Source organism: Neofelis nebulosa, chromosome 5, assembly GCF_028018385.1.
Source record: "Neofelis nebulosa isolate mNeoNeb1 chromosome 5, mNeoNeb1.pri, whole genome shotgun sequence".
In the NCBI taxonomy this organism is placed as follows: Eukaryota; Metazoa; Chordata; class Mammalia; order Carnivora; family Felidae; genus Neofelis; species Neofelis nebulosa.
Genome location: NC_080786.1, coordinates 158,367,088 through 158,389,239, shown reverse-complemented (window position 1 = coordinate 158,389,239; position 22,152 = coordinate 158,367,088). Strand labels below are relative to the sequence as shown.

The 22,152-nt window shown below is 63.1% G+C and overlaps 1 protein-coding gene and 1 long non-coding RNA gene across 11 annotated transcripts in view; one reads left to right on the top strand and one right to left on the bottom strand.

The window, feature by feature from the left end:
* COL18A1 (collagen type XVIII alpha 1 chain) overlaps window positions 1–22,152 on the bottom strand; it is a 91,859-nt gene that overhangs the window by 4,152 nt on the left and 65,555 nt on the right. For all 5 annotated transcript variants that reach the window (XM_058732254.1, XM_058732251.1, XM_058732252.1 and 2 more), the window contains 28 exons: window positions 20,034–20,104; window positions 19,669–19,788; window positions 19,120–19,146; window positions 17,814–17,876; window positions 17,620–17,706; window positions 17,167–17,220; window positions 16,879–17,037; window positions 16,050–16,112; window positions 15,183–15,209; window positions 13,101–13,232; window positions 12,516–12,578; window positions 11,349–11,375; window positions 10,549–10,584; window positions 9,956–10,027; window positions 9,625–9,660; window positions 9,297–9,386; window positions 8,705–8,734; window positions 8,598–8,624; window positions 8,313–8,375; window positions 7,953–8,027; window positions 7,226–7,252; window positions 6,967–7,020; window positions 6,612–6,686; window positions 5,198–5,266; window positions 4,714–4,756; window positions 4,123–4,185; window positions 530–573; window positions 181–303 (listed from right to left, as the gene is read on the bottom strand). In XM_058732254.1, the coding sequence (XP_058588237.1) occupies window positions 181–303; window positions 530–573; window positions 4,123–4,185; window positions 4,714–4,756; window positions 5,198–5,266; window positions 6,612–6,686; window positions 6,967–7,020; window positions 7,226–7,252; window positions 7,953–8,027; window positions 8,313–8,375; window positions 8,598–8,624; window positions 8,705–8,734; window positions 9,297–9,386; window positions 9,625–9,660; window positions 9,956–10,027; window positions 10,549–10,584; window positions 11,349–11,375; window positions 12,516–12,578; window positions 13,101–13,232; window positions 15,183–15,209; window positions 16,050–16,112; window positions 16,879–17,037; window positions 17,167–17,220; window positions 17,620–17,706; window positions 17,814–17,876; window positions 19,120–19,146; window positions 19,669–19,788; window positions 20,034–20,104 (1,820 nt within the window). The remainder of the gene's footprint in view (window positions 1–180; window positions 304–529; window positions 574–4,122; window positions 4,186–4,713; window positions 4,757–5,197; window positions 5,267–6,611; window positions 6,687–6,966; window positions 7,021–7,225; window positions 7,253–7,952; window positions 8,028–8,312; window positions 8,376–8,597; window positions 8,625–8,704; window positions 8,735–9,296; window positions 9,387–9,624; window positions 9,661–9,955; window positions 10,028–10,548; window positions 10,585–11,348; window positions 11,376–12,515; window positions 12,579–13,100; window positions 13,233–15,182; window positions 15,210–16,049; window positions 16,113–16,878; window positions 17,038–17,166; window positions 17,221–17,619; window positions 17,707–17,813; window positions 17,877–19,119; window positions 19,147–19,668; window positions 19,789–20,033; window positions 20,105–22,152) is intronic.
* On the top strand, window positions 303–14,282 carry LOC131512972 (uncharacterized). Of its 6 annotated transcripts, none has more exons than XR_009262405.1 (7): window positions 303–597; window positions 758–2,091; window positions 2,933–3,314; window positions 3,772–10,092; window positions 10,672–10,810; window positions 11,501–13,563; window positions 13,816–14,282. It is a non-coding gene; the product is annotated as an uncharacterized LOC131512972 (long non-coding RNA). The 6 variants fall into 6 exon arrangements; XR_009262410.1 differs by lacking the exon at window positions 13,816–14,282 and having other exon boundaries at window positions 11,501–12,174; window positions 13,417–13,661; XR_009262409.1 differs by lacking the exon at window positions 13,816–14,282 and having other exon boundaries at window positions 758–916; window positions 1,845–2,091; window positions 11,501–13,103.

Sequence of the window (22,152 nt, the reverse complement as noted above, 5' to 3'; positions counted from 1 at the left end):
GCTGGCTGGGGGGGGGGGGGGGCCCAGGCCGTGACCCACCAGGCCTGCCCTGTGCCCCCCCTGCCAGGAGTGGGGGCAACCTTTTGGGCCTTGCAGGCATCCACAGCTGGGCTGGACCTGGCCCAGGACGGGACACGGGCTCTGGCTCGGGCCTGCAGGCAGCCAGGAGTCCAGACTTACCGGAATCCCAGGGTAGCCTGGTGGGCCGGGGGGGCCGGGCACACTGGAGCCGAAGAATCCGCCACCCCCGGGCTCACCCCGTTCGCCCTTCTGCCCCGGGTCTCCTCTATCACCCTTCTCCCCCTGTGGATGGAAATGCCGGTCTGAGACAGCCCGGTTCCCGCTGCTGACCTGGGAGGGGCAGGCCGACCCCCGGAAGCCCTGAGTGGGCAGGGTGAGGCAGCCGGAAGCTTCTGGAGCCCAGGAGGTCCGGCACACCCTGCGGGACAGGACTTGTCTCCCCACCTTCTGAGCCCCCAAGGAACCCAGCCAGGGTGGGACAGGCGACGGGGACGCGGGTGACACCCACCTTCATTTCAGCCTCCAGCTGGAGGAGGTCGAGCGGGAACTGCCCTGTAGGAGAGATGGGGGGCCGAGGTGAGTGTCTCGGCAGCGCCATGCCCCCCACCTACAGCTGCCTTCGTTGCCTTCTAGAACGTCTGTTTCTGGGGGGCCCCCTGCAGTTTTGTTACACTAATTACCGCGTACCAGATGCTTTTTTGACATTTTTGTTAATGGCGGCCCCGGAATGTTTTAGGGGTGCAGCAGAAGGACCGGACAGTAAGGCTGGTTCCCACCCGTGGCCTCACTGGTGGGGACACAGGAAGACGTGCGTCACCTCGTGATGGGAGTTCCAGGACGCGTCTGGCGGCTCGGACGGTTCCCCGTGACGCCCGCCTGCCTCTGGCGGCCACAGGTCTGACCTCCTTTTGTAATGGCACCTTTTTAGAATTTCTTTTTGTTTATTACCAGTTGATCTTTGTGAATTGCCCCCGTGACCTTGGTAAGTCTACCTATTAATTGCAACGGTACGTTCTTTGGGGTGGTTGATGTTCCCAAACCTGTCTGTACAAATGGCAGGTATTTCTTCCTTCGCAACCCTCCCCACCCTCCCGGGGCACCGGCCACCACCCTGAGCACCAGCCACCCTGCAGCCCTAGCGAGGGTGGAGGCGGAGCAGCCCTTTGCCCCTCGCTCGCTCCCTCGCTCGCAGGGCTCCCTCCTTTCTCGGTCCTGCAGGGGGCGTGCCAGGATTAGCGGTCTTTCCGAAAACTACCTTGACTTGCAAATGGTCACTTCCGGATGAAGTTCACTCAGCTCTGAGCTGTACCATTTCTTCCCTTTTCTTTGCTTTTCTATGTTAATTTTACTTTATTTTTTTAACATGATTTCTTGTCAAGTTGACTAACATACAGTGTGCACAGTGCGCTCCTGGTTTTGGGGGTAGATTCCCGTGACTCATCGCTTCCGTACAACCCAGTGCTCATCCCAAACAGTGCCCTCCTCGGTGCCCATCTCTTTTGTTAAAGGTAAATTTGCTATTTGTTTTCTGACTTCTTGAGCTGAGTGCTGAGAAACGTGTCCCGCTTGAGGCTGTGAGTTCCTGAACGGTTAACAGGACCCGTGGCCTGGGGCCCAGCTGGGCCGGCCGATGGGTGCGTGGCCCCCATCTGGGGGGGTCCTGCTGCCGCGGGGCCACTGTGGCCACGGACTCGGCCGGGGCCTCACCACCTTCCACCTGCCGGTTGTGAGTGGTTCCTCCTTATCTGGAAGGGAAGTGCGCTGCTCTGAGGTCATCTTCCAGGCGTGTCTGTGACGCTGACTTCCTGCTCGCTTTCTGCCAGGCGAGGGCCCGTGTGGTGAAGACAGGGTCCCCGTGTTGCTGCCAGGGCCCCAGGGCCCCAGGGCCAGGCCGGGAACTCCGTCTCCTGCCTGAGCTGTTCTTTGTGTGCCGGTGCCGTCACTTCCTGAGAGCCGGCCATACCCCCACGAGGATGGATCTGTGTCGTCCTTCTCCTGTCGGTTGCTGCTCTTTACGTCTTGAAGCTATGTTGTTAGAGGCACAGGATTTGGAGTTGCTGTATTTTTCTGGTGGGTTTACTCCTTTTTCATAATGGATTTTTTTTTTCGAATTTCTGGCAATGTTTCCTGCCTCAAGGTACACTCGTCTGATTTCTCACACACAGATATTTGTACACACACACACACACACACACACACAGGTGCATTCACAGACGCATGTAGACACACACCCACGCAAAGGTGCACACAGGCACACCTAGGCACACACCCATGCACAGGTGCACATTCACACACAGGTGTACATGTGCACACACACAGGTACATTCACAGATGCATGCAGGTGCACACACACCCCCATGCACAGGTGCACACACACACAGGTGCATTCACAGATACACAGGCACACAAAGGCACACATATACATAGGTACATGTACGTGCACAGGTGCACTCACACGTGCACACACAAGAACACGGGCACGCTCACACATACAGGTGCACATGAGCACACAAGCACACAGGTGCACTCACAGATGCACACACACAGGTACGTTCATAGATGCGGACACATGCACATGGGAACACACACAGGTGCACAGACACAGGTGCACACACACAGGTGCATTCCCAGATGCACGCAGGTGCACACATGCACACACACAGGCTTGGTTTGCCTGCCCCTGTCCCGCATTCAGCTTGTGTGTGTGTCTGTCCTCACATTTGCAGTGTCCCTCGTAAGCAGCATACGGTCTTGTTTTTATCCAGCTGCCGACGTTTACCTTTAACGGAGTATTCAGTGGGTTCCCGTTCAGTGCACTTACGGACAGATGTCGGTTGGAACCGACTATTTTAAATCTGCCTCGTTCCATCTGCTCTGTGCTCCCTCTTCTCTCCTTTCGTGTCGTCTTCAGGGTCCAGTAATTTTGGTGTCATCCTCGCCGGGCATGCTTAGTTGCGTGGTCCTGGCCTGTCGTTGGCTCCACCCCCGGAAGCGGCGAGGTATGTCCCACTTTGACCACACTGAACGAGGGCAGCGGTTCGCTCCTGGGGGTCTCCCCTCCAGCATCGCCTCCTTCTCGAAGGGCCCTTGCCATCTGTCCCGTCCCATCAGGGCAGGTCCTCCGATGGCCTCGCTTGGAAGGGGGTTTCCGCTGACGCACACAGGCCGTCTTTACGTTGTCCTGAGGCCTCTTCTCTGGCGTCTGTCTTCCGTGTGGAGGAGTGAGGTCCTGTGGGTCGGTGGAGTGAAGGGCTCCTTCGGCCTCAGAAAACCCTTCGCCGTGACGCCTCCAAGTGCTCTCCCGCCGGCGCCCCCGCCCCTGCCCCGGCCCGCGGCCTCCACACAGACCTCTCTCGCTCCCTCCCGGTCTCCTCTGCCGAAACTCACGCGGCCTCCTCGGGTCCAGTGGCCGCGCCCCTCCATCCCAGAACGGAACCGGGTTCTTTCCAGGGTCCCGGCTCCCTGCACTCACCCCCACCTTCCCTTTGCTGGAGCACTGTCGTGATTCAAGCTCCCACCCTGGCTGGCTCTCTTGGGGGTCTGTCTCACCTCTGCTCTCCTGCCTGCATTCCGGTCCGTTGCTCTGGGCTGCAGCCCCTCACCGGGGGGGGGGGGGCGGGGGGGCGGGGGGGGGGCCCCGGTCGGCTACCCTTTAGCTGTCACTGCCTGGGGCTGGGCGCCCCGGCCCTCTGGGCTTCTGTCCTGCTAGCCCCCAACAGCCACCCTGTCGTTTTCTTCTATTTCATTCAGCAGTGGAAGAATTTGGCAGAGTCGTCCCACCATCCGTCAGAAGGAACCCGCGAGGTGCTAAGACTTCAGCCCTGGGGCAATCGGGCCAAGGGAGGACTCCATGCAGCCCGTGGGAGGGGAGGGGCCGTCCCCCCACACGCTGGGTGCCGGGGCCCAGCTCTGCCCTTCAGCCCCGCTGTCCTTGAAGCCCTGGGCCCTGAGGCTTTGGGCCAACTAGGGATCAAGCCGCCACAGGTGCCGTCCGGCCCCATACGCCTGGAAGGGGTGTCCTTCCTCCAGGAGGGCACGGGTAACCACAGAGGACAGTGCCGGGGACCCACCCCAGCCCAGGGCTGCCTGGAGCACACTCACCTGGTGGTCCTGGTGGGCCCACTTCTCCTTTGTCACCCTTCGGTCCAGGAGGCCCCTGGTACCCTGGAGGGACAGAGACCCAGGAGTGTCCATCATCGAGCTGTGACAGGGCCCTTGGGCCATGCCCCTGTGCCCCGCTCACCCCCAGCCCTTGTGAGTGCTGCGTGCACTAGCCTGGACGGGGGAGGAGCACCACACGAGTTTGGGAGCCTTCACAGCAAGAGCTTTTGTTGAGCAGAAGCACTCGGGGGTCCCACCCAAGGGGCTGCCCCTGGAGGCCACACCACTCCCGCGGGGCGGGCGCGGGCTGACAGAGCAGGCCCGGGCAGGGGGCAGATCTCAATTCCGCACGCAAGTGGGTGTCTACTCAGTGTCCGGGGCTGTCCCCCGCGAGGCTGCCAGGACGGCCGTGCTGGGACGACCCGGGAGGTCCCGCGAGGGGCCCGTGATCACTCTGGAGCAGGGGACATGGGCCGATGAGGCACTCCTGCTTCCCCTGGAGCCCAGGCTCACAGGAGGAAGTCCTGCGGCATCCAGCATCCCCAAGAGAAGCCACCGCCCCAGCCACCGCGAGGCCCCAGGGGCCCTCACCTGGCAATCCTGGAGGTCCAGGGCGGCCAGACTCCATGAAGGCCTGCAAAGAAGCTGGCCGGTGAGGTGAGGGGCTCTGCGGATTGAGGGCAGCACCCCACCAGCGGTCTCTGAGCCCAGAGTCCCAGCCCTCTGTGAGGCCACACAGACACCGGTCCCCCGTAGGAGCATGGGGAGGGGGAGGGGGAGGAGACGGGGGTTTGGAATCAAGAGCCCTGATTGTGATATGACCTGCCCCTTCGGAGTCACTTCATGTGGCTGAACCTTGTAAAACAGGGGTGTCTGCCCCCCAGGACCACACGGCTCGAGGTTCAGGCTCCCAGATGCAGAGAGCCCTCACTTCCCCAGGTGGGGTTTGTTTTCTAATGGAGTACTGGCCAGCCCCCTGCCAGAAATTGGGGTGTCCCCTCCCTGGGAGAGGCTGACCCCTCCAGGGAGTGGCTGGTGGATAGGGCCTGTGAGGAGGGGGGGTGGGGGCACTTACGTTGCTGTCATAGACGGGAGTCCCGGGAGGGCCTGGGGGTCCTGGAGGCCCCGGGGGACCGGGTGGGCCCTGCATGGGGAGGACAGAACATGAGGTCAGTCACGTTCACAGCCAGGCCGTGGATGTGACCAGGGCAGCAGATGTGAGGGGGGAATATTTCACTAAATATCTCACTAAAATCAGAAGACTGAACGTGTGTGACAGCATAGAATCAGGAAGCATCCAGTTTGGTTGTGGCTGTGGGGCCCCCAAGCACAGCTGCCCCTTTCAGAACGTGCCTGGGGGACGTGGAGAGGGCGACAGGACTGGCCGGGAGCATGGAGACTAACGCAGAGTCTAGCAGCTCATCTGTGTATTTCCACGTTCAAGGCAGAGCCCCAGGAGGCCCAGAGGCCAGCAGGCTGAGCCCATGTGTGAACTTTCATTTACTTATTCACAGAAAGAGAACAGACAGCCACCAGGCGGGGTGCAGAGCACTCATTCTGGCTGTGACCTGCTTACTGGACAAAGCACCAGCCTGTGTAACTCACGCTGCGTCAGGAGCGAGACCAGGGCCAGTGAGGTCGTGCGAACCTCAGGACCTGGCCCCGCCTGCCCTGCGGTCGCCTCCTTGCAGTGCCCCACTGAGGCCAAGGACAGAGGGACTGGAGGCAGCACAGAGGTGGGGTGTCGGGCCCCCAGAGGAGCCGCTGGAGGCAGAGCCCCGTCCCAGCAGACTCCGCGGGGCACACATGCGCCCTTAGGTCAGAACTGACTCGCCGTCCACCCTTAGGTCAGAAGTGCCGAAAGGATCCCGGCGCCTGTCTTGCTTGCCGAGGCCCGCGACCCGTCTTTCTGTCACTACTTCAGATCGCCGCGAGATGTCACCTCCTGCCTCTTGATTTTTCACGAGGCAGCAGCCACATTTAGGCCACGGGAGGAAGGAGCCATGATGAAGAACCAGCAGTGATGGCAAAAGCAGAAAAGTGGGGACCGTCTGACACGCTGGCCTCGGGACCCCACGCCCCGGCCCGGGCCGTGGGAGCAAAGTCACCGAGTGCACCTGGCAGCTGGCTGGGTGCCCAGCCGTGGGACTGGGAGCAGGTCCCGTGTCCGGAGGCCCCCTCTTAGGGAGAAACGGATAAAAACACCCAGGCTACCAACATAAACCCTGCTCAGAAGCCTCTGAGGCACTGGGAGTCAGGCTGTGGTGCTGAGGGGCCCCACCGGGGGCAGGGGTCACGCCCGGGACCCACGCGGCCGTGCCCTTCCAGAAGAGCCACTCGGGGCCCCTGTCCCCGCAGTTCAGCTGGAGTGTGCACGCGCATGTGTGGGGTCCTCGTGCCGGAGGACCGGCCCGGTGTGGTCACGGCGCAGGGCCCTTCACGCCCCCGGGCGTCCCAGCCACGCCGTCCGCCCCTTGGGGAACACTCACCCTCACACCAAAGCCGACGCTGGCATGTCCTGGCTCCCCTTTCTCGCCTTTCAGTCCGTTCATCCCGGGGCGACCCTGGGGCAGGGCACAGGGGCGGTCACTGCTGGAGCTGGCTCATGCCAGCCTGGCCAGCGCTCGGTCCCCGCCCGGGGTCTCCTAGGGCGCCAGCCCCTCTGGCCCGAGACGCCCACAAACGGGCTGGGCAGCCCTAGGCTTCGTCCTGGAGAAGCCGTCCCCAGGCGGGGTGGTCCCTCGGGGCAGGGCAGGGGGAGGAACTGAGGTCTGCGGCCCCCTAGGCCCCCAGGGGCCAGGCCTGAACTGCTGCCCACAGGCGCACGAGATCCTGGGTCCTTACCGGCCGCCCAGGGAAGCCAATCTCCCCTTTGTGCCCCGGCCGTCCATATGGACCCTGCAGGAAGGAGGAGCGCCTTTCAGGAGAGCAGAGGCCGGCGTCTGCGGTGGCCTCCCGCCCGACACCTGCCTCCGTGTTCGCCAAGCACGCCAGGATGTACGCTTGGGCCACCACGCCCACTCAGCGGCCAGGCCGCCACGGCACCTCGTGTTCTGCCCCACCGCGCACGCGTGTTTGCGGTGGGAGGCGTGCGCCTACTCACCGGCGGTCCTCGGAAGCCGGGCTCTCCCTGAATAGGAAACCAGAAGGCGCCGTCAGATGGCCGGCAGGGCAGTGCCCGAGGGGCTCCGACCACGCCAGGGACGGAAGGAAACGGCAGAGGAAGCATGCTCTAGATGGGGGTTTTTGTCCCCAGGGAGCACGGACGAGGCCTGCCGTGGGGGCCCCCCGACCCCGGGGCCGGCCTGAGTTCTCTGGGCCCTGAGATCCAAGGTCCCACTGCCCATCCCAGACAACCCTGGGAGACTTCAGGGACCCTCCGGGCCCGTCCCCCACGGCCACTGAATCCGGGTCCAAGTCCTCCCGGCACCCTCTCAGGGCCTGTCTGGGGGTGGGGGCTGAGGGAGGAGGGTCGGGATGCCTCCACGGTGGCAGCACCCAGAGGCAGAGGGGCGGCCGCATCCTCAGGGTGGGGCATCTGCGGGTGAGGCCCCTGCCGAGTACCCCTCCTCCAGAGCCCCCAGCCCCTCGGCAGGGCGGGCTCAGCTGACAGGCAGGGGATAACCAGGGGCCGGCTGGGTGGTGGCCGAGCCAGGCGTACGGGCTCTGACCCTCCCAGTGCGGCGCTGAGAGAGGGACAGACAGGGAAGGGTGAGGGGCCCAGGCTACAGAAGTTTCCAGAGCCCTCTCAGGAACGCCCCCCCTCCCCCCCCCCCCCCAACCAGCCCCCGGCCTGGACAAAGGTGAGCAATCCCAGGCACCCAGCTCACCTTGGCTCCTTTCTGGGCAGGGCCTAGCGTGCCGCCATCGGGGCTGAAGACTGGGCCCGGCTCGCCCTTCTCGCCCTGGAACAGCAGGGGTGATGGGCATGAGGCCGGCTCTGGGGAAGGGAGGGCCTTCGACTCCCACAGTAAAGCCCCAACTCGGGGCATGAACACCAACCCCGGAGCGGGTGCATGGTGAGTGGGGTCCTCCCCTCCCTGGGCTCTGCCGTGGGGTGGTCTCCGCGGGGCCTCCATGGGTCACAGTGAGGTGACCGTGAAGAGAACCGGCGTCAGACTCGGTCAGGGCTCTCGTGTCCTCATCGCCCCCCCCAGGGTCACAGAGCAGATGGCGCCTGAGCCTCTCACCTTGGGTCCCGGGGGGCCCCGCTGGCCTTTGGAGCCCAGATCTCCCTTTGGCCCGGCCGGTCCCTACGAGGAGACAGGAATGAGGGCCACGCGAGGGACCCTGTCCCACCGCGGCCGCCTGGGCACACCTGCCTCCTCGTCCTGACCCACACCCCGAGACCCCGCCCTGGTCCCCGGGGGCTTCTGCGCAGGAGCCTGAAGGTTCCTCGGCTCTGCGGGCACCCTCCGGCACCGGGCTCACCAGGGGCTCGGGGTCGGTGCGAGGAGGGCCGAGGGGCGACTTACAGGAAAGCCCGCGTACCCCGGCCGGCCCTGCGGAAGAGAGGGGTCGGGTCAGCTCGGGGCGGGCGCGGAGCCGGCTGTGGCTCCCCCCTGGGATGGCGTGCACATACCTCGGGTCCCGGCACGCCTGCCACCGCTCTCTGTCCGCGGGCCGGCGGAAACACAGGCCGGAGGAGGAAAAGGGAAAACACATTAGAGTTAAAGCCCAGCTCGCCTCACGGGCCCAATGAAACAGCACAGCAATTAATGCCCAAGAAAAACTGCTTTCACTCGCCGTCCTGGCTTTGGCCTCAGGTCCCTCAGATCAGGCACTGGAGAAGCTTCCAGAGACCCCAGGGCCAGAGCGGACTGCCGGCATCTGGGAACCCAGGGGGTTCTGATGGGGCAGCTCAGAGGCTGAGGACACGAGGGTCTCAGTGGGAGAGGCCTTGCTCCATTTAGATTTTCTGCTATAGAATTTCCATTTCTCTCCGGTCACCCACTCCCATAATTTTTTTCTCATTCAAATAATTTAAAAGTCTCACCATAATGAGACACCATCGCTGGTCCAGAATAGAACCAAGTGGAAACCCTGGAGTCTTTAGGGGGCACCCGAGGTTGGGGGGAGCCGACGTGGGGTCAGGGACCGGGATGGCACCCGCCGTGGCCAGTGCCGAGGGGAGGGCCGGGCACAGCGCCTGCCCACCCACGCAGTGTTCTTACGTCCTGCTCCGACATGTAGACGACAGGTCCTGGGGGCCCGGGGGGTCCGGGGAGGCCAGGCTGCCCCACTCCATCCCTCCCTGGGTCACCCTGGAAGAGAAAGCCGGTGTCTGACTCTGAGATGGCTTGCGGGGGCCTCCAGATTGTCCGGGGGGGTCCCTTCCAGGGCTCGGAAGGGGTTCCTGGCGCCCACAGGGTGTGAGGAGCTGCCTGGGCTGGGGACGGCAGTGCTGAGGGCCCCACCTCCCGGCAGGGCAGGCTCCGAGCCAGCACCCCTCAAGGCTTGGCCACGCACGTGCCCGGCCCGCAGACCCCGAGCCCCACTCACTTTCTCTCCCTGGGTCCCTTTTTCTCCTTTGGGTCCCTGCAAAGATGGAAACAGTTCATCTCAAACAGAGCCTGAGCCCCCTTCCTGGAGACCCCACACCACCAGCAGTGGCTCTGAATGGAGACGTAGAGAGTTCTTCCTGGGAAAGGGGGCTGAGCCAGGCAGGAAGCCCGGCGGGCAGCCTGGACCCCCGGCCCACGGAGCCGGGGTCTCTGAGCCCCGTGGGGTACAGAGCACTGGTCAGGACCCCGAGACCACACCGAGGTGTCAGCCTCATCAGCCGCTCGGGTGGTCCGCTCCCCCACCCCAAGCGTTCCTAGTGGTCGTGCACCTGGGCTCCGGCTGTGCCCTCTCTGCCAGGGAGGCCGGGGAACCCGGGAGGTCCATCGGCTCCAACTTCTCCCTGCACCCGACACAGGAGGAGACGAGCGTCAGCCCACCGCCCAGCAAAGCCTGGCGTCCGGGGAGGTGAGCAGGCCGGGGCTTCTGTGGGTCACCAGCTCACGCCCCTGGCAGCAACTTGGCCCAGTCGGCCTCCAGCCTCCTTAGGAGCCTCAAGGGGCAGAGGGGGAGGGGACTATGGTTGGACAGACTCCTGTGGTTCCCAAGGTTTACACCCTGGAGCCAGGAGGAAGCCTGTCCTGTGACCTGGGGCGGCGGGCAGGTGTCCTGGGGGTGGGTGTCCTCAGGACAGGCACGTCTTGCAGTCTGAGGAGTGGAGGCTGAGCCTGGACGGCACCAGGAAGAACCAGAGGGAGAGTGAGCCTGGGCCTGGCCTTGGAAGTCACTGCACGCGGACCTCCCCCCGAGTTATCATGGTTCCAGGGGACCGGGGCCATGCGGCTGAGGGGGCCCCTGCCTGCTCCCGACTGGGATGGGTCAAGATCACGGATTCTCTGACCCCAAGAAAAGGCTCTTTCTTACCTTGGCGCCTGGTGGTCCGGCTATTCCAGGGTCCCCCTAGAGCGGGTGAAGGGGCTCTGTGAGCGGGAGTGCGGCAGCCTGCCCCCACAGTGGTGGCGTCCATGCTGCCTTCTCCTCCTCCAGGGCCAGCCCAGAGCGGAGGGTCCCAGGGACACCGGGCCAGCTGTGCAGGCAGCTAACACATGCAGCCTAGACTGTTCTGGAAGCTGCCCCATCAGTTTGCTCCAAGGAGCACTCCACCAGACGACTTCATTTTAAGGAAGTGAGTGTGTCTTTCTACAATACAATCTTCTACCACAACCCAAAGTTCTAAATCAAAGCAAAACACTCTAAAAGGAACATTCATCACAGGACCATAACATATCGCCTGGTGGGCCCTGTGCGCCCTTGAACCCGTGTGTCTGTGGGGAGCGTGGCGTGCCCTCCCAGCCTGGCCACCCATGGGGAGGGGTGGGGGCTGGTGTCCTCCAGGGACAGGGTGGGGCAGCAGAGCCAAGCAGGGAAGTGGGGGGAGTCCCGGGGCGCCCCACCCCCCACCGCCCCAGAGCCTGGGAGGTGTGGCAGGGGCAGGTTCCTCTGTACCCCCGGGTTGGCAAGCCCCCTTCAGATGCATGAAGCCGGGGACCCTGTGGCTTTAGAAGGATGGGAGGAGTGCCCCCCAACACAGAAGCTCGGGGTGGGTGGTGCCTGACTGTTTCCCTGTGTTTCTCCGATCTCCCACGGTGAAGTCCTGCTACCCCCAGGCCCCGCTGAAACGGTAGCTCTTAGTGGGGGGGGGGGGGGGGGGTGCGCTCACTGACCTTGACCCCGGGCAGGCCTGGTGGTCCCTGTGGGGCAGAGAAGGAACAGAGCCTGAGCCCCCGAAGGGAAGGTCTTCCTCCTACAGGCGCCAGGACCCCCCTGGGCAGCCCAGGAGCAGGGGTCTGTCCTCAGCACCACCTTTACCCCTCAGGCAGCGCACAGACCAGACGCGAGGGCAGGCGTGCCCGGTGCCTCCACAACCCGAATCTGCATCTTGTGTAACTGAAGCCTGCGTCCGAGCAGAATGCTGCCCTCTGGCCCGTACAGGGCACTGGCTGGCTCGGCTTTGCTGTGACCCCCGGGGGTCTCCGTCACCTCTGAAGTCACGAAACAGCCCCGCTGATTCCTCCAGGGGTCAAGGGGCACTGGATCTGTGTACCCGGGTCCAGGACCCTACAAGCGGGACAGGACCCCGGGCCCGAGACCTCACAGCCACCTCCCACCGGGTCCTCTCTGGTGCCCAGGCAGCTACCTGATGCGGCCAAAGACTAGGATTTTTTAACACGTAAAAGGAAAAGCACGAAATTAAACTAGCAAAGCCACTCTAGCTACTCAGGGAAATAGTTTCTGCCCGAGAGAAAATTCTTACTAACGCTGCCCAGAATAGAAACCTGTCCCCGCTGCTCACTCTCACCAGGCTGAGGGTCTGGGGCCGCGGCGGGCACTGGCAGGAGGGTCCCCTGGGCACCCACCGGCCATGGCAGAGGCAGCGCCCCACCCCGGGACGTGTCCCCCACGTCTGGTCCAAGTCCTGGGCTCACGGGGGTGTCGGCTGCTTCAGCCAAACCCAGTCCCAACTGGTGCAGACGTTAACAGCAGAACGAGGTGGGATTTCACAGGAAGGTACCCATCTTTATTTAGTTACAATTGCACTTAGGTCCAAAGTTTATTGCTTCCCCCAATTAGAGCCGTAACGAGAACGGAAGCACTGCTATTTTCCAGAAAGATCCATCTTTTAGGGCTCATTCTGCCCCACGTCCATCTACCAGACCACCAACGGCACTTCCCCACATGGACGGTCCACTCCCTTCCAGAAGGCCTCCAGGGTGGACAGTGCCCAGGCATCAGCGGCCTTGCTGGTCCCCACCGGCGGGCTGGTCCCAGGGGCATCCCCTGCCCCGCGTGCACCTCCCCACGAGAGCGGATCAAGCCGGCAAGGGCAGTACCTGTGGCCCGCTGGCTCCGTGAGCAGTTGACCAGAAGGGTCCCCCAGAGCCGTCCATGTCCTCCTGCGGGCAGCACACGAGGGGGACAGTTGGGTCTGCATGTCTTACGGGAAGAGATCCCTCCCGAAGGCCAGCTGCTGGCCTGGGGGGGAGACTCAGCCACAGCTAAGCAGGGCGGGTTCCAAGGGCTGAGGTCGCCTGGAAGCGGCCATTCTTGGTCCTGGCATAAGAAGCGTCTGCCAGGTTGCAGGGACCCTGCTGGGGGTGGGGGTGGGGGGCGCCCCGTTCAGCCCTCCTCTGAGTTTAGGGGATTTTATTTTTGGCCCGAGCACCAGCCGGGGGCCTGGCTGTCTCACGGTGTTGCTTGGAGCAGTCTTTCCCCAGCACGCACAGGACAGGGGCCCTGGCATGACCACCTGTGCAACTGGGTGGCTGCTCCCCCACTGCCCCCGGTTCCACCTTGTGGCACCGTCCAGGCGGGGCTCAGACACGGGGCCGGGGAGAGTGCTAGCCTGTGGGGGGTGCCCAGGGGGGCACGGGGCCGCAGACTCGGCTTTCTGGGGGACAGGAGCAACCAGTACTCACAAACCCCGCGGCAAGTCCTGGTCCTGGAGGCCCGGGGGGCCCGGGGGGCCCTGGTGGTCCAGCTGGTCCGGGGGCTCCTGCCAAGCCAGTCTCCCCAGGAGCGCCAGTGGGGCCAGGGTCCCCCTTGCTTCCCTGCACAGGTGGAGAGACAGAAGTCACTACTTTCGGCCACGAGGGTGTCCACTAAACCCCAAGACAGCCACTGCATGCCGTGCCCACCTGCTTTCCCTATGTGCTTTTTACAAATCTGGAAACCAGAGACAAACGGCATTGCACAAAGCAAACCCAATAGCCCCCGTTTTTCCTCTGACTCTAGGAAACGGTTTTACCCACTTTAAAAACGACACTACCGAGGGAGACCCACAGGCCCACACACCGGAGATATTCCTTCCAGGTCTGGTGCAAGGGGCGCACAGAGCACGCCGTCCCCCGCGGCGGAGGAGGGGGTGGCGAGCTGTGGCAGGTGAGGGGGGGAGCCCCGAAGCAGCGATGGGGGAGCAGGAGGGCCCCTGAGAGCGACCGAGGGGGGCCCAAGGACCGAGGAGGCCCGAGGGTCCTGGACGCCAGGCACTGCCGGCTTGTGAGCAGGGCAGGGAGGTGGGACTTGACACAGGGAGGCCCTTGGGCAGAGGGCTGGGCTCCGTGCAGGCTCAGCCCGGAGGCCGGGATCACCACCTGGCCGGCCCCACCCAAGACCACCTAACCTCATCTGCAGATGGAGGGACCACAGTCTCCTGCCTGTGAGGGGCACAGGCGCCCCTGGCCCACAGCAGGGCGTGTTACCCGCGCACGCAAGCCCACCGGAAGGCCCCGGGCAGCGCTGACCACGGCCTCTCCCCAGGGGGCCTCCCCGGCCAGTTCCACTGCCTCCTCCGGCCCCTCGAGTGGGCTGGGGTCCCCTCACCGCTTCCCACAGGCATCGGATGCTGTCCTACGGGGGTTGGGCCCCGGCCCTCCACAAGCTGCCCCTGCGGCTGGTGTTAACCCCTTTACGGTCTATTTAACAGACAGTCAGCAGTTTTGACTTATTGACCCACTTTACCCACGGGCTCATTTTAACGGAATCTTATATTTTACTTTCTGGGTTTTAATACTAGTGCCTTTTGATTATATTTAAACAACTCATCTAATGGCCAATCTTTGAAAGGCTTCTACGTAAATATTTGTGCCTAGAAAACTCCATCGGGGCTGATCTTTTGTATTTATTTTTTCCCAGTTTCCTACTCAGTTTACAACCAGGCTGTAGGATCTGGACCCCTAAGGCCAGCTCCTGACGGTTTTAAAGTTTGAGTCTCAATAGCCAGTTTCCCACTCGGGGTCTCATTCCCACAGCAGGTCTGACCTCAGCTTCAATGCTGAATTTTCCTGCAGTTGTAGCCCCTCATTTCAGGCCTCCCAGAAGGCCCTCAGTGCCCCCACGCTCATGCGTGTGTGTGCACGTGCATGTGTGCATGATGTGTGCGTGCATGTCCACTCACGTATGCATGTGTGTGTATGCGTGCATGCACGTGCATGAGTGCATATGCATATGTGTGCGTGTGCATATGTGCATGTGTGCTCCTATGCACACGCTCCTCTCTGAACCCCACCCCATCCCTCAGAATCCACATGACCTGTGTCCCGATCCCGCCCTCATCCTGGTCCTCCCTTCCACCCCGCGGGGTTTGCCCAGCGCAGCCCCGGCCCACCAGCGGGCACTTCCCTGGGGACCAGCCCCTTGACTTCCCGGGAAGTTTCCGGCGAGCGCCCGCCCACCCGGTGCAGCTCAGAAGGGGCCTCCCAGGACCCGCTTCCTCATGGGATCCCACGGGGCCCCAGCAGCACCCCAGCCCCCAGCAGCCCGGTCCCTCCCCATGAAGCCCCCCCCACTCCACGCTTTATCCGACAAGTTTTCACCGGGAGCTTGTATCCAAACACCAGGTCTCATCCCGCAGTGGCCAGAACTGGCCGGACCAAGGGGACGCTTCCCCAGGGCGGCTCCCACAGTGGACACCGGCTCCCTTGACCGTGGCCCAGCCCGCCCCGCACCCAGCTGCCCATCTCCACCCGCCCCAGGTGCCTCCAGGGGCATCTCGTCTGTACCTTAGGTCCTGGGGCGCCCGCTTCGCCCTGCAGGAGAGAGAGAACAATCGCTGAACCAGACCGCGTGCAGCCAGTGAGAGGAAAGCACACACTTGTGCTCATTCCGTCCTGACCCGAGAGGCCGCTGTTTTGCCAGTCACGCTGATCAAAGCCTGGCTTTCCTCGCTCGTGTCTGGGCAGCCGGGATCCCGTGTGCCGCTCCCGGAAGACACGCGTCTGAAACCCTGAGTGTCTCCTGGCCCTGGCACAGTGTGGGCTGCTCCCGCCACCGCCCTGTGTCAGACCTGGACAGAGGCTCCCGGGGGGCTGGGAGTGGCCGGCACCCCCACGAGAGCCCCCCTGGCTCGGCTGCTCCCCCAGCGAGAGGCCCTGAGCACCCAGGGTTCACGGAAAACGCGCCTCCTCCGCTCAGCCCCGAGCAGCCCAGCTCTCACGGAAAGTATCCCACGGAGGACGGCCTGGAAACCCCTCCTGGTTCATTCACCGTAAACGACATGGAGCCACGGGCCCCAGTTGTAACCAGAATGAAAGCTTGGGATGCAGTTTTCAAATCAAGCCAAGTGTCCCCACGACCCCAAACACCTAGTCCAGCTGTCATCAGAAACACTGACCACAGAGTCCCGAATTTTTACACGCTTCTCAGCGAACTCCGGACGCCCCAGGCCCCAGGCTCTCAGACCCTGATGACTTAGGCGGACAGTGGATGGTGGCCGTGCACGGGATGACAGGGCCACCTGCCTCCCCGTGGCCACCTTTGTGGCACTTCTCGTGGGGAAGGCCGCCCGGCCGCACCCCCACACCCATCGCTCTCCGGCCGGCACGTGGCACCGGGTCAGGCCCGCACAGACTTCTGGGGAAGTGACTTACAGGGCTGCCTTTCTGGCCAGTCTTTCCTGGTCCCCCGTCTCTTCCTGGAGGACCTGGCGGCCCCTGGGGGAGAGAAAAGCAGAGTGTGGGGCCAGATGGAATTCAGCCGCTGAAAAAGATTCACGGGGCAGCGGATGATTATCCGGGTGTGCACGCTTCCCCAGGGTCGAGGACGCCGAGTGTCTCCCCTGACGGCTCACAGGAGAGCCTGCACACGGGCTACGGGGTGCAGCAGCTCCGCTCGGTTTCTACATTTGTTCCCTTTTCGTTGAGTTGATCGAATAGGGGAGGATGAGAAGGGCCCCCAGACCGTGAGTGAGGGGCCGGTCACTCGAACAGAGCCGGGCGCCATCCACGGGACGATGCCACGAGCGTGCGGATTGGACCTCCGGAGCGCGTCGTCCAGCGAACACGTTCCGTGCACCCGGTTCACGTGGCGCAACTCTGATAGCGACACGTGTGGGAACCTCCAGGCCGCGGGCCCCCCCCGGCGTCTGGAGCGGGGGTGGCAGGGCTCTGAGCACCCCACGAGTGGTGAGTCCCAGACGCGGGCTCCTCACGGCCCCCGGGCCTGCAGGCAGGGTCCACTCCTGGAGACAGACTCTGGGAGGTCCACTGACCCGCCGGAGGCCCGGAGCTGAATGGCGCCGCAGGCATCACCCAGTGGGTCGGCCACTCAGGCTCCTCCCCCCAGAGGCCCAGAGCCAGGAGCCGCCTCCCTGCGATGATCTGGGCAGGGGGGGTACGGGTGGGGACTGGTGTTCACCCCCCACCCCAGGCCAAGCCCGGAGGGGGTCAAGGGCAGGGAGGGGCAGGAGGCAGGCCTTACCGGGGCACCAGGAAGCCCGGGGGCCCCGTCCCGCCCAGGCACTCCAGGAAGGCCTGCGGGGCCTGGGACGTCAGAACTGTTCATCCCAAAGCGGCCTGGCTCTCCAGGCAGGCCTGGGACGCCGGGGGGCCCCGGGGGGCCGGGGAAGCCTCTCGGGCCCTGGATACAGAGAAACGCAGGATGGTTGTGGCACGCGGCACCCGCCGAGGGACGGCCCTGACCCCCACCCCCACTCGGGCACCACCACCACCACCACCACCACAGGGTCCACATGCCCAGGACACTCACTCGGAGACTCTCCAGGTCACCGCCGAACCCGGACCCCTCCATGTCAATGAAGGTCTGAGGGAAGGAGCCCACGGACATGTCACGGGGGGCCCAGGTCCTTCCACCCGGCCCTCCCCTCGCCCGAGGCCAGCGGGGTGGGGGCTCGAGCCGGCAGGATGCTCATCTCGAGCACTGCCCACAGCCCACAGCTGGGAGGTTTACGGCGAGAAGCCATGAGCACGTAGTGGACATGCCCGCTGAACAAAAGGAGGCAGAGCCGGGCAGGAGGACAGCCCTGCGGCCCCAACACCCTGTGGCCCAGCAGACAGGGCTGACTCCTGGGCCTGACACCCCTCCCGGAAGGCAGGTCTGGGTCCAAAGAAGGAGGCGTCAGGAAGCCAAGCAAGGTGTGGAGGGTCCCTCCGGGGGCAGCAGGCGGCCCCCCTGCTGGAAGAGGCTGCGGCCGGGACTTACCAGCCTGTCGTGTCTGAAGGAGGGTCCTGGTGGCCCCGGAGGCCCTTGGGGTCCTGGGGGTCCCCTTGGCCCGACCCCAGGGTCCCCCTGGGGATGTAAGACACCAGTTACATCAGGGCGTACGGCCCTCACTGCGGTCAGGGCTTGAGAGCGTAACGCACACGAACGGAGACCCAGACGGCTGAGACTCTCACCTTCTCGCCCTTGGGGCCCATGTCTCCTGGGGTCCCGGGGAAGCCCTGTGGCCCAGGGTCACCCTGGAAGACAAAGACCATCATCTCGGTCAGGGAGAAGGCCCCTCTGTGCTGTCACCACCCGTCCCGCCCAAGACACATGGCCGGGGCAGACAGCCAAGCCATCGAGGGGCTGACAGAGGGCATCGTGCAGGACTCAAGGCAGACACTGCCTACTGGGGATCTGACCTGAGGGGCCACGTGGACCTTTCTACACAAATGTGACCTGCAGCTTCCCATGGACATCCTCACCAGACACTGGCGCTCTGCCCCATACATGTCTGTGCCTGCCCCGTACATGTGTGTGTGTGTGTGTGTGTGTGTGTGCCTGTCCCGTACGTGTGTGTACCTGCCCCATAGTTGTGTGTGCCTGCCCCGTACGTGTGTGTGTGCCTGTCCCATACACTCGTGTGCCCGCATTGGGTGCTGTGGACAGAGTGCCTGCGCATTTGCCCCTGGTGGGCGCAGGAGGCTTCTGTGTGCTGGAACGTCCATGTTCACTGTGGGGCCCGTCAGATTACAGATTCCCGTGCGTTTGCCCAGAGCAAGCTGTCCCTGGAGTCCTTTGGGTCCCGGACGCCCCAGGCCCTGCCCGGCCGAGCACCGGCTGATTTCCTGAGGCGCCACCGGGATTCCCACAAGTGACCCCACCACCAGGTTAAGTAGGGACTGTCTGGGGTCAGTAGGAAATATCCCTTTCTGCCCCCTCGAATGTTTTCAAGAGGGGTGTGCGGTTAGTCAGCGGCCTGCCCCCATGACCACTTGTCGGGGCGTCATGTCCCGTATCTCAGTTGGCAACTTTCTCGCGCTGTGTTACCGTGCTTCTGGGAAATAGCATTTGTTGATTTTTAAAAATCCATAGTTTTCAAGATAGAAGCTCCCATCTGTCGTGACTGCTGGTTGGTCTGCATGGACCCTGCTCCCCCACCCCCCCCCCGCCCAGCTGCAGGCTGCACCCCTCCCCAACCCACAAACACGCTTCCTATTTCTTTGTTATGTGTTTTTCCCTCTAAGAATTTGGAAGCTACACCTTTTATTTCTTCCCTTGCCTTTTTTTTCTGGTAGTTAGCCTAAACTTCTCAATACGTACGCATAACAGTATTTTTCTATCAACAGTTAGACCTTTATTTTCTCAACCAAAGTGAAGTTGCATTCAAAGCTAAGTGCACTGGCACTGAGTTTACAGAGTGTCACGGGGTAAAGAAGCCCGAGGGTCTCACACAAATGTCACAGATGGGACCTGGCTGTGAAAGAAAAGTGAACTTACAGGTTTCCCGTCTTCACCAGGATCGCCCTGGAACGTGCAGGAGAACCGTTAGTGACAGAGAATTATACCCTGTCCCCATCCTGATCTGAACACGGAAACGGAGCCGTACTCCAGGCCCCCAAACGGTGGCGTGTGAGCGTGGAGAGCCTCCCTCCCAGTGCACCGCGGGCTGGCCCTGCGGGGCCTCGCTGGCCACCCCCGGCCACCCTCTTCCCTGACTGCCCCCACCTTGCTAACCAGCCCTCCGACCTGACCGCCCCCAGCCTCGCTAACTGCCCCCCTCCCTGACTGCCCCCTGACTCCCTAATTGCCCCCTGCCTTGCTGACCACCCCTCCTCCCTGACCACCCCCCTCGCTGACCACCCCTCACCTCCCTGATCGCCCCCCTGCCTTGCTGACCGCCCTCTGTCTCCCGAGGGGAGGAAGCAGCCTCAGGTCAGGGCCACCCCAAGGTCTCCATCGGGGACCGGCTGCTCGGCCGCCTTAGGCCCACCTCCCCCTCCTGTCCAAGCCCCTCCCCCCGGCCCAACCCAGGGAAGACAGACTCACCGGCTCACCGTCCTTTCCGGGAGCACCGTCCTTCCCTGGTGGCCCTGGGGGGCCCGGGGGGCCCTGTGGCCCGGGTACAGGCTGTGCATCGGGGCTCTGTACTGCAGAGCCTACAGGACCCTGGGGACGAAGAGGAGAGGGCGCAGGCTGGGGGGCCGCGGCTGCACCCTCCTGAGTCTCAGGCTGGGCTATGTATCACAGGGGACGTGCCGAGTGGACATGACAGGCATGGGACACACAGCGGGCCCTGCCCGGTCATCCCTGCCACGTGCTCCCGGGGCTGCGGGCGCAGGAGGAGCACAGAGGAAGGGGTGCGGCAGCTGGAGCTGCATCCGGGTGCCCTGTGGTCAAGGGAGGGGCCTCACCTCTTCCGGGCCGCCCCCAGGGCTCCGAACGCTCCATGCGGTGACGGTGTCTGAGCCGGGGAGGGTCCAAGCTGGGGGAGGCAGAGGCAGCCGTCACACCCGTCATACCCGGGAGCACGGCCCAGGCTCCACTCTGGGCTCCCCGCCCCGGACCCAGGCTGCGTGCGGCTCCAGGATGCAGTCCCCCCACCACGCACACACACGCGCGCACACTCTCGTGCGCATGCTCACATACATGCACACACGCACATTCACACACATGCACTCATATGCACGTGCATACACGCAGTGCGTGCACACGCAAACACACATCATTTCTTCTCTTGCTGAACCACGGAAGTTTGTTGCATCTGTCACAACCCTCACCCCCAATGCCACACGCCTCCTAAGAGCTGAGAGTGAGGATGTTTTCTGACAACCAGGCAGTTACACTTAGGATGTTTCAGGCTGTTGCCTGCGGTGACTGAACACGCGGCCCAGATTCAAGTGTCTGCACTAGTCCCGCGATGTCCTCGGAAGCTTCCTTCTGGGGATGGCTGACGGTGGAGGCTCCAGACCCCAGGAAGAATGGGCCAATCTGGCCTAATCAGCCCTTGGCCTGCCCTGCAGGGCCCCAGAGCTGCAGACGGGGCCCAGAGCTCCGGGGCGGCCACCACACGGACAAGGAGCCACAGGGCACGAATGCCTGAGGCATGGGCCGTTGGCTCACCCTGGCCGGCCCAGGACGGTCAGGATGGGCACCTTCCCCTTGTGAGGTGAACTAAGGCTGCTCCCCCAAACCTTCCTCCAAGGGGGTCGGCCCACCCAGTTAGACCGCAGGGACTCACGCCGCTCCTGAGGCCCGTTTCCTGAGGGGACTTGGGGGGGAACCACCGCCCCCTTGGTGGGTGTGCTGGGCCCTCTGACGGTGCAGCGGGCTGGGGGCGGGGACTGCACGGGATCTGAGGCCCCTTAGCTGAACATGGACCGACGTGCAGACTGTTCCGGGGCCTTGCCAGCCTCCCCACCAGCACAGAAGAAATCGGAGCCACGTCCACGCCCTTGACCACAACCCTGCCAGAGCCTCCTGGATGCCCCTGGGCCCAGCGGCCAGACCATGCCCACTGAGGACCTAGGGAGAGTCCCAGGTCGGTGCGGGAGGGCAGCCCGGCCCCAGCCCCGTGGCGGCCAGTGTGGGGTGCACACCTCTCAGGCCCGTATTCCAAATGCAGCATGATTTAAGGCAAACTTAAAACCTCTGCCTCAGTGAACATTTAAACTGCAAAAACCTTGCTAAGAGAAAGCAAAGGAGGAAGGCTTTTCGGAAGACTCCGTTCAGCGTCTGTGCCTTCCGAGGACTGGTTTACAGAGCCAGAGACGCTCCGGTCGGCGCTCCGGCTGGCTCTTCGCGCAGAAACCGACAAACCGGGTCCGCGGTGCGCGAGGACGCGTGGAGGACGCGGAAAATCACAGCAGCATCACAAAGGGACAGCAGGTGTGGAGGGCTGGCACGGTGTTATCCCAGACTTGTTACAAAGCCACAGCAACAGGACTGCTGTGAGGACAGACCCACGGAGCAGAGTCCAGAAATAGTCTCACACGTACACGGATGGCTGATTTCCGACCAAGGCACATGTGCGGCTCGGCCGGAGGAAAGACCGTCTTTCCGGTAAGTGGCGCCGAACAGACAGCCGTGCTTCATTCCACACAGAAACCGAACTCACAGCGGGTCACAGGACGAAATGCAAAACCCAAAACCGTAACACGACCAGACACATCAGAAAGCCCCTGGGACCATGGGCAGGGAGACTTTCTAGCTCTGACACCAGAAGAGAGATCCACACGTGAACGAACTGATAAATTGAGTTTCATCCAAATTAAAAACCAACCTGTTCTGCTCTCATACAGACGCTATTAACAAAATGGAAAGATAAGCCATAGACTGGAAAAATATTTGCAAAACACACACCCGACAAAGGAGTCCCATCCAGAACATAAAGAACTCTCAAAAGTCAGTAACTGGGAAACAGCCGCTAAGATTTGAACAGATGCTTTACTGAAAACGACACACAAAGGGCAGGCAAGATCAGCACGTGGAAAGATGCCCCACGGCATCAGTCATCAGGGGGCGGCTAATCAC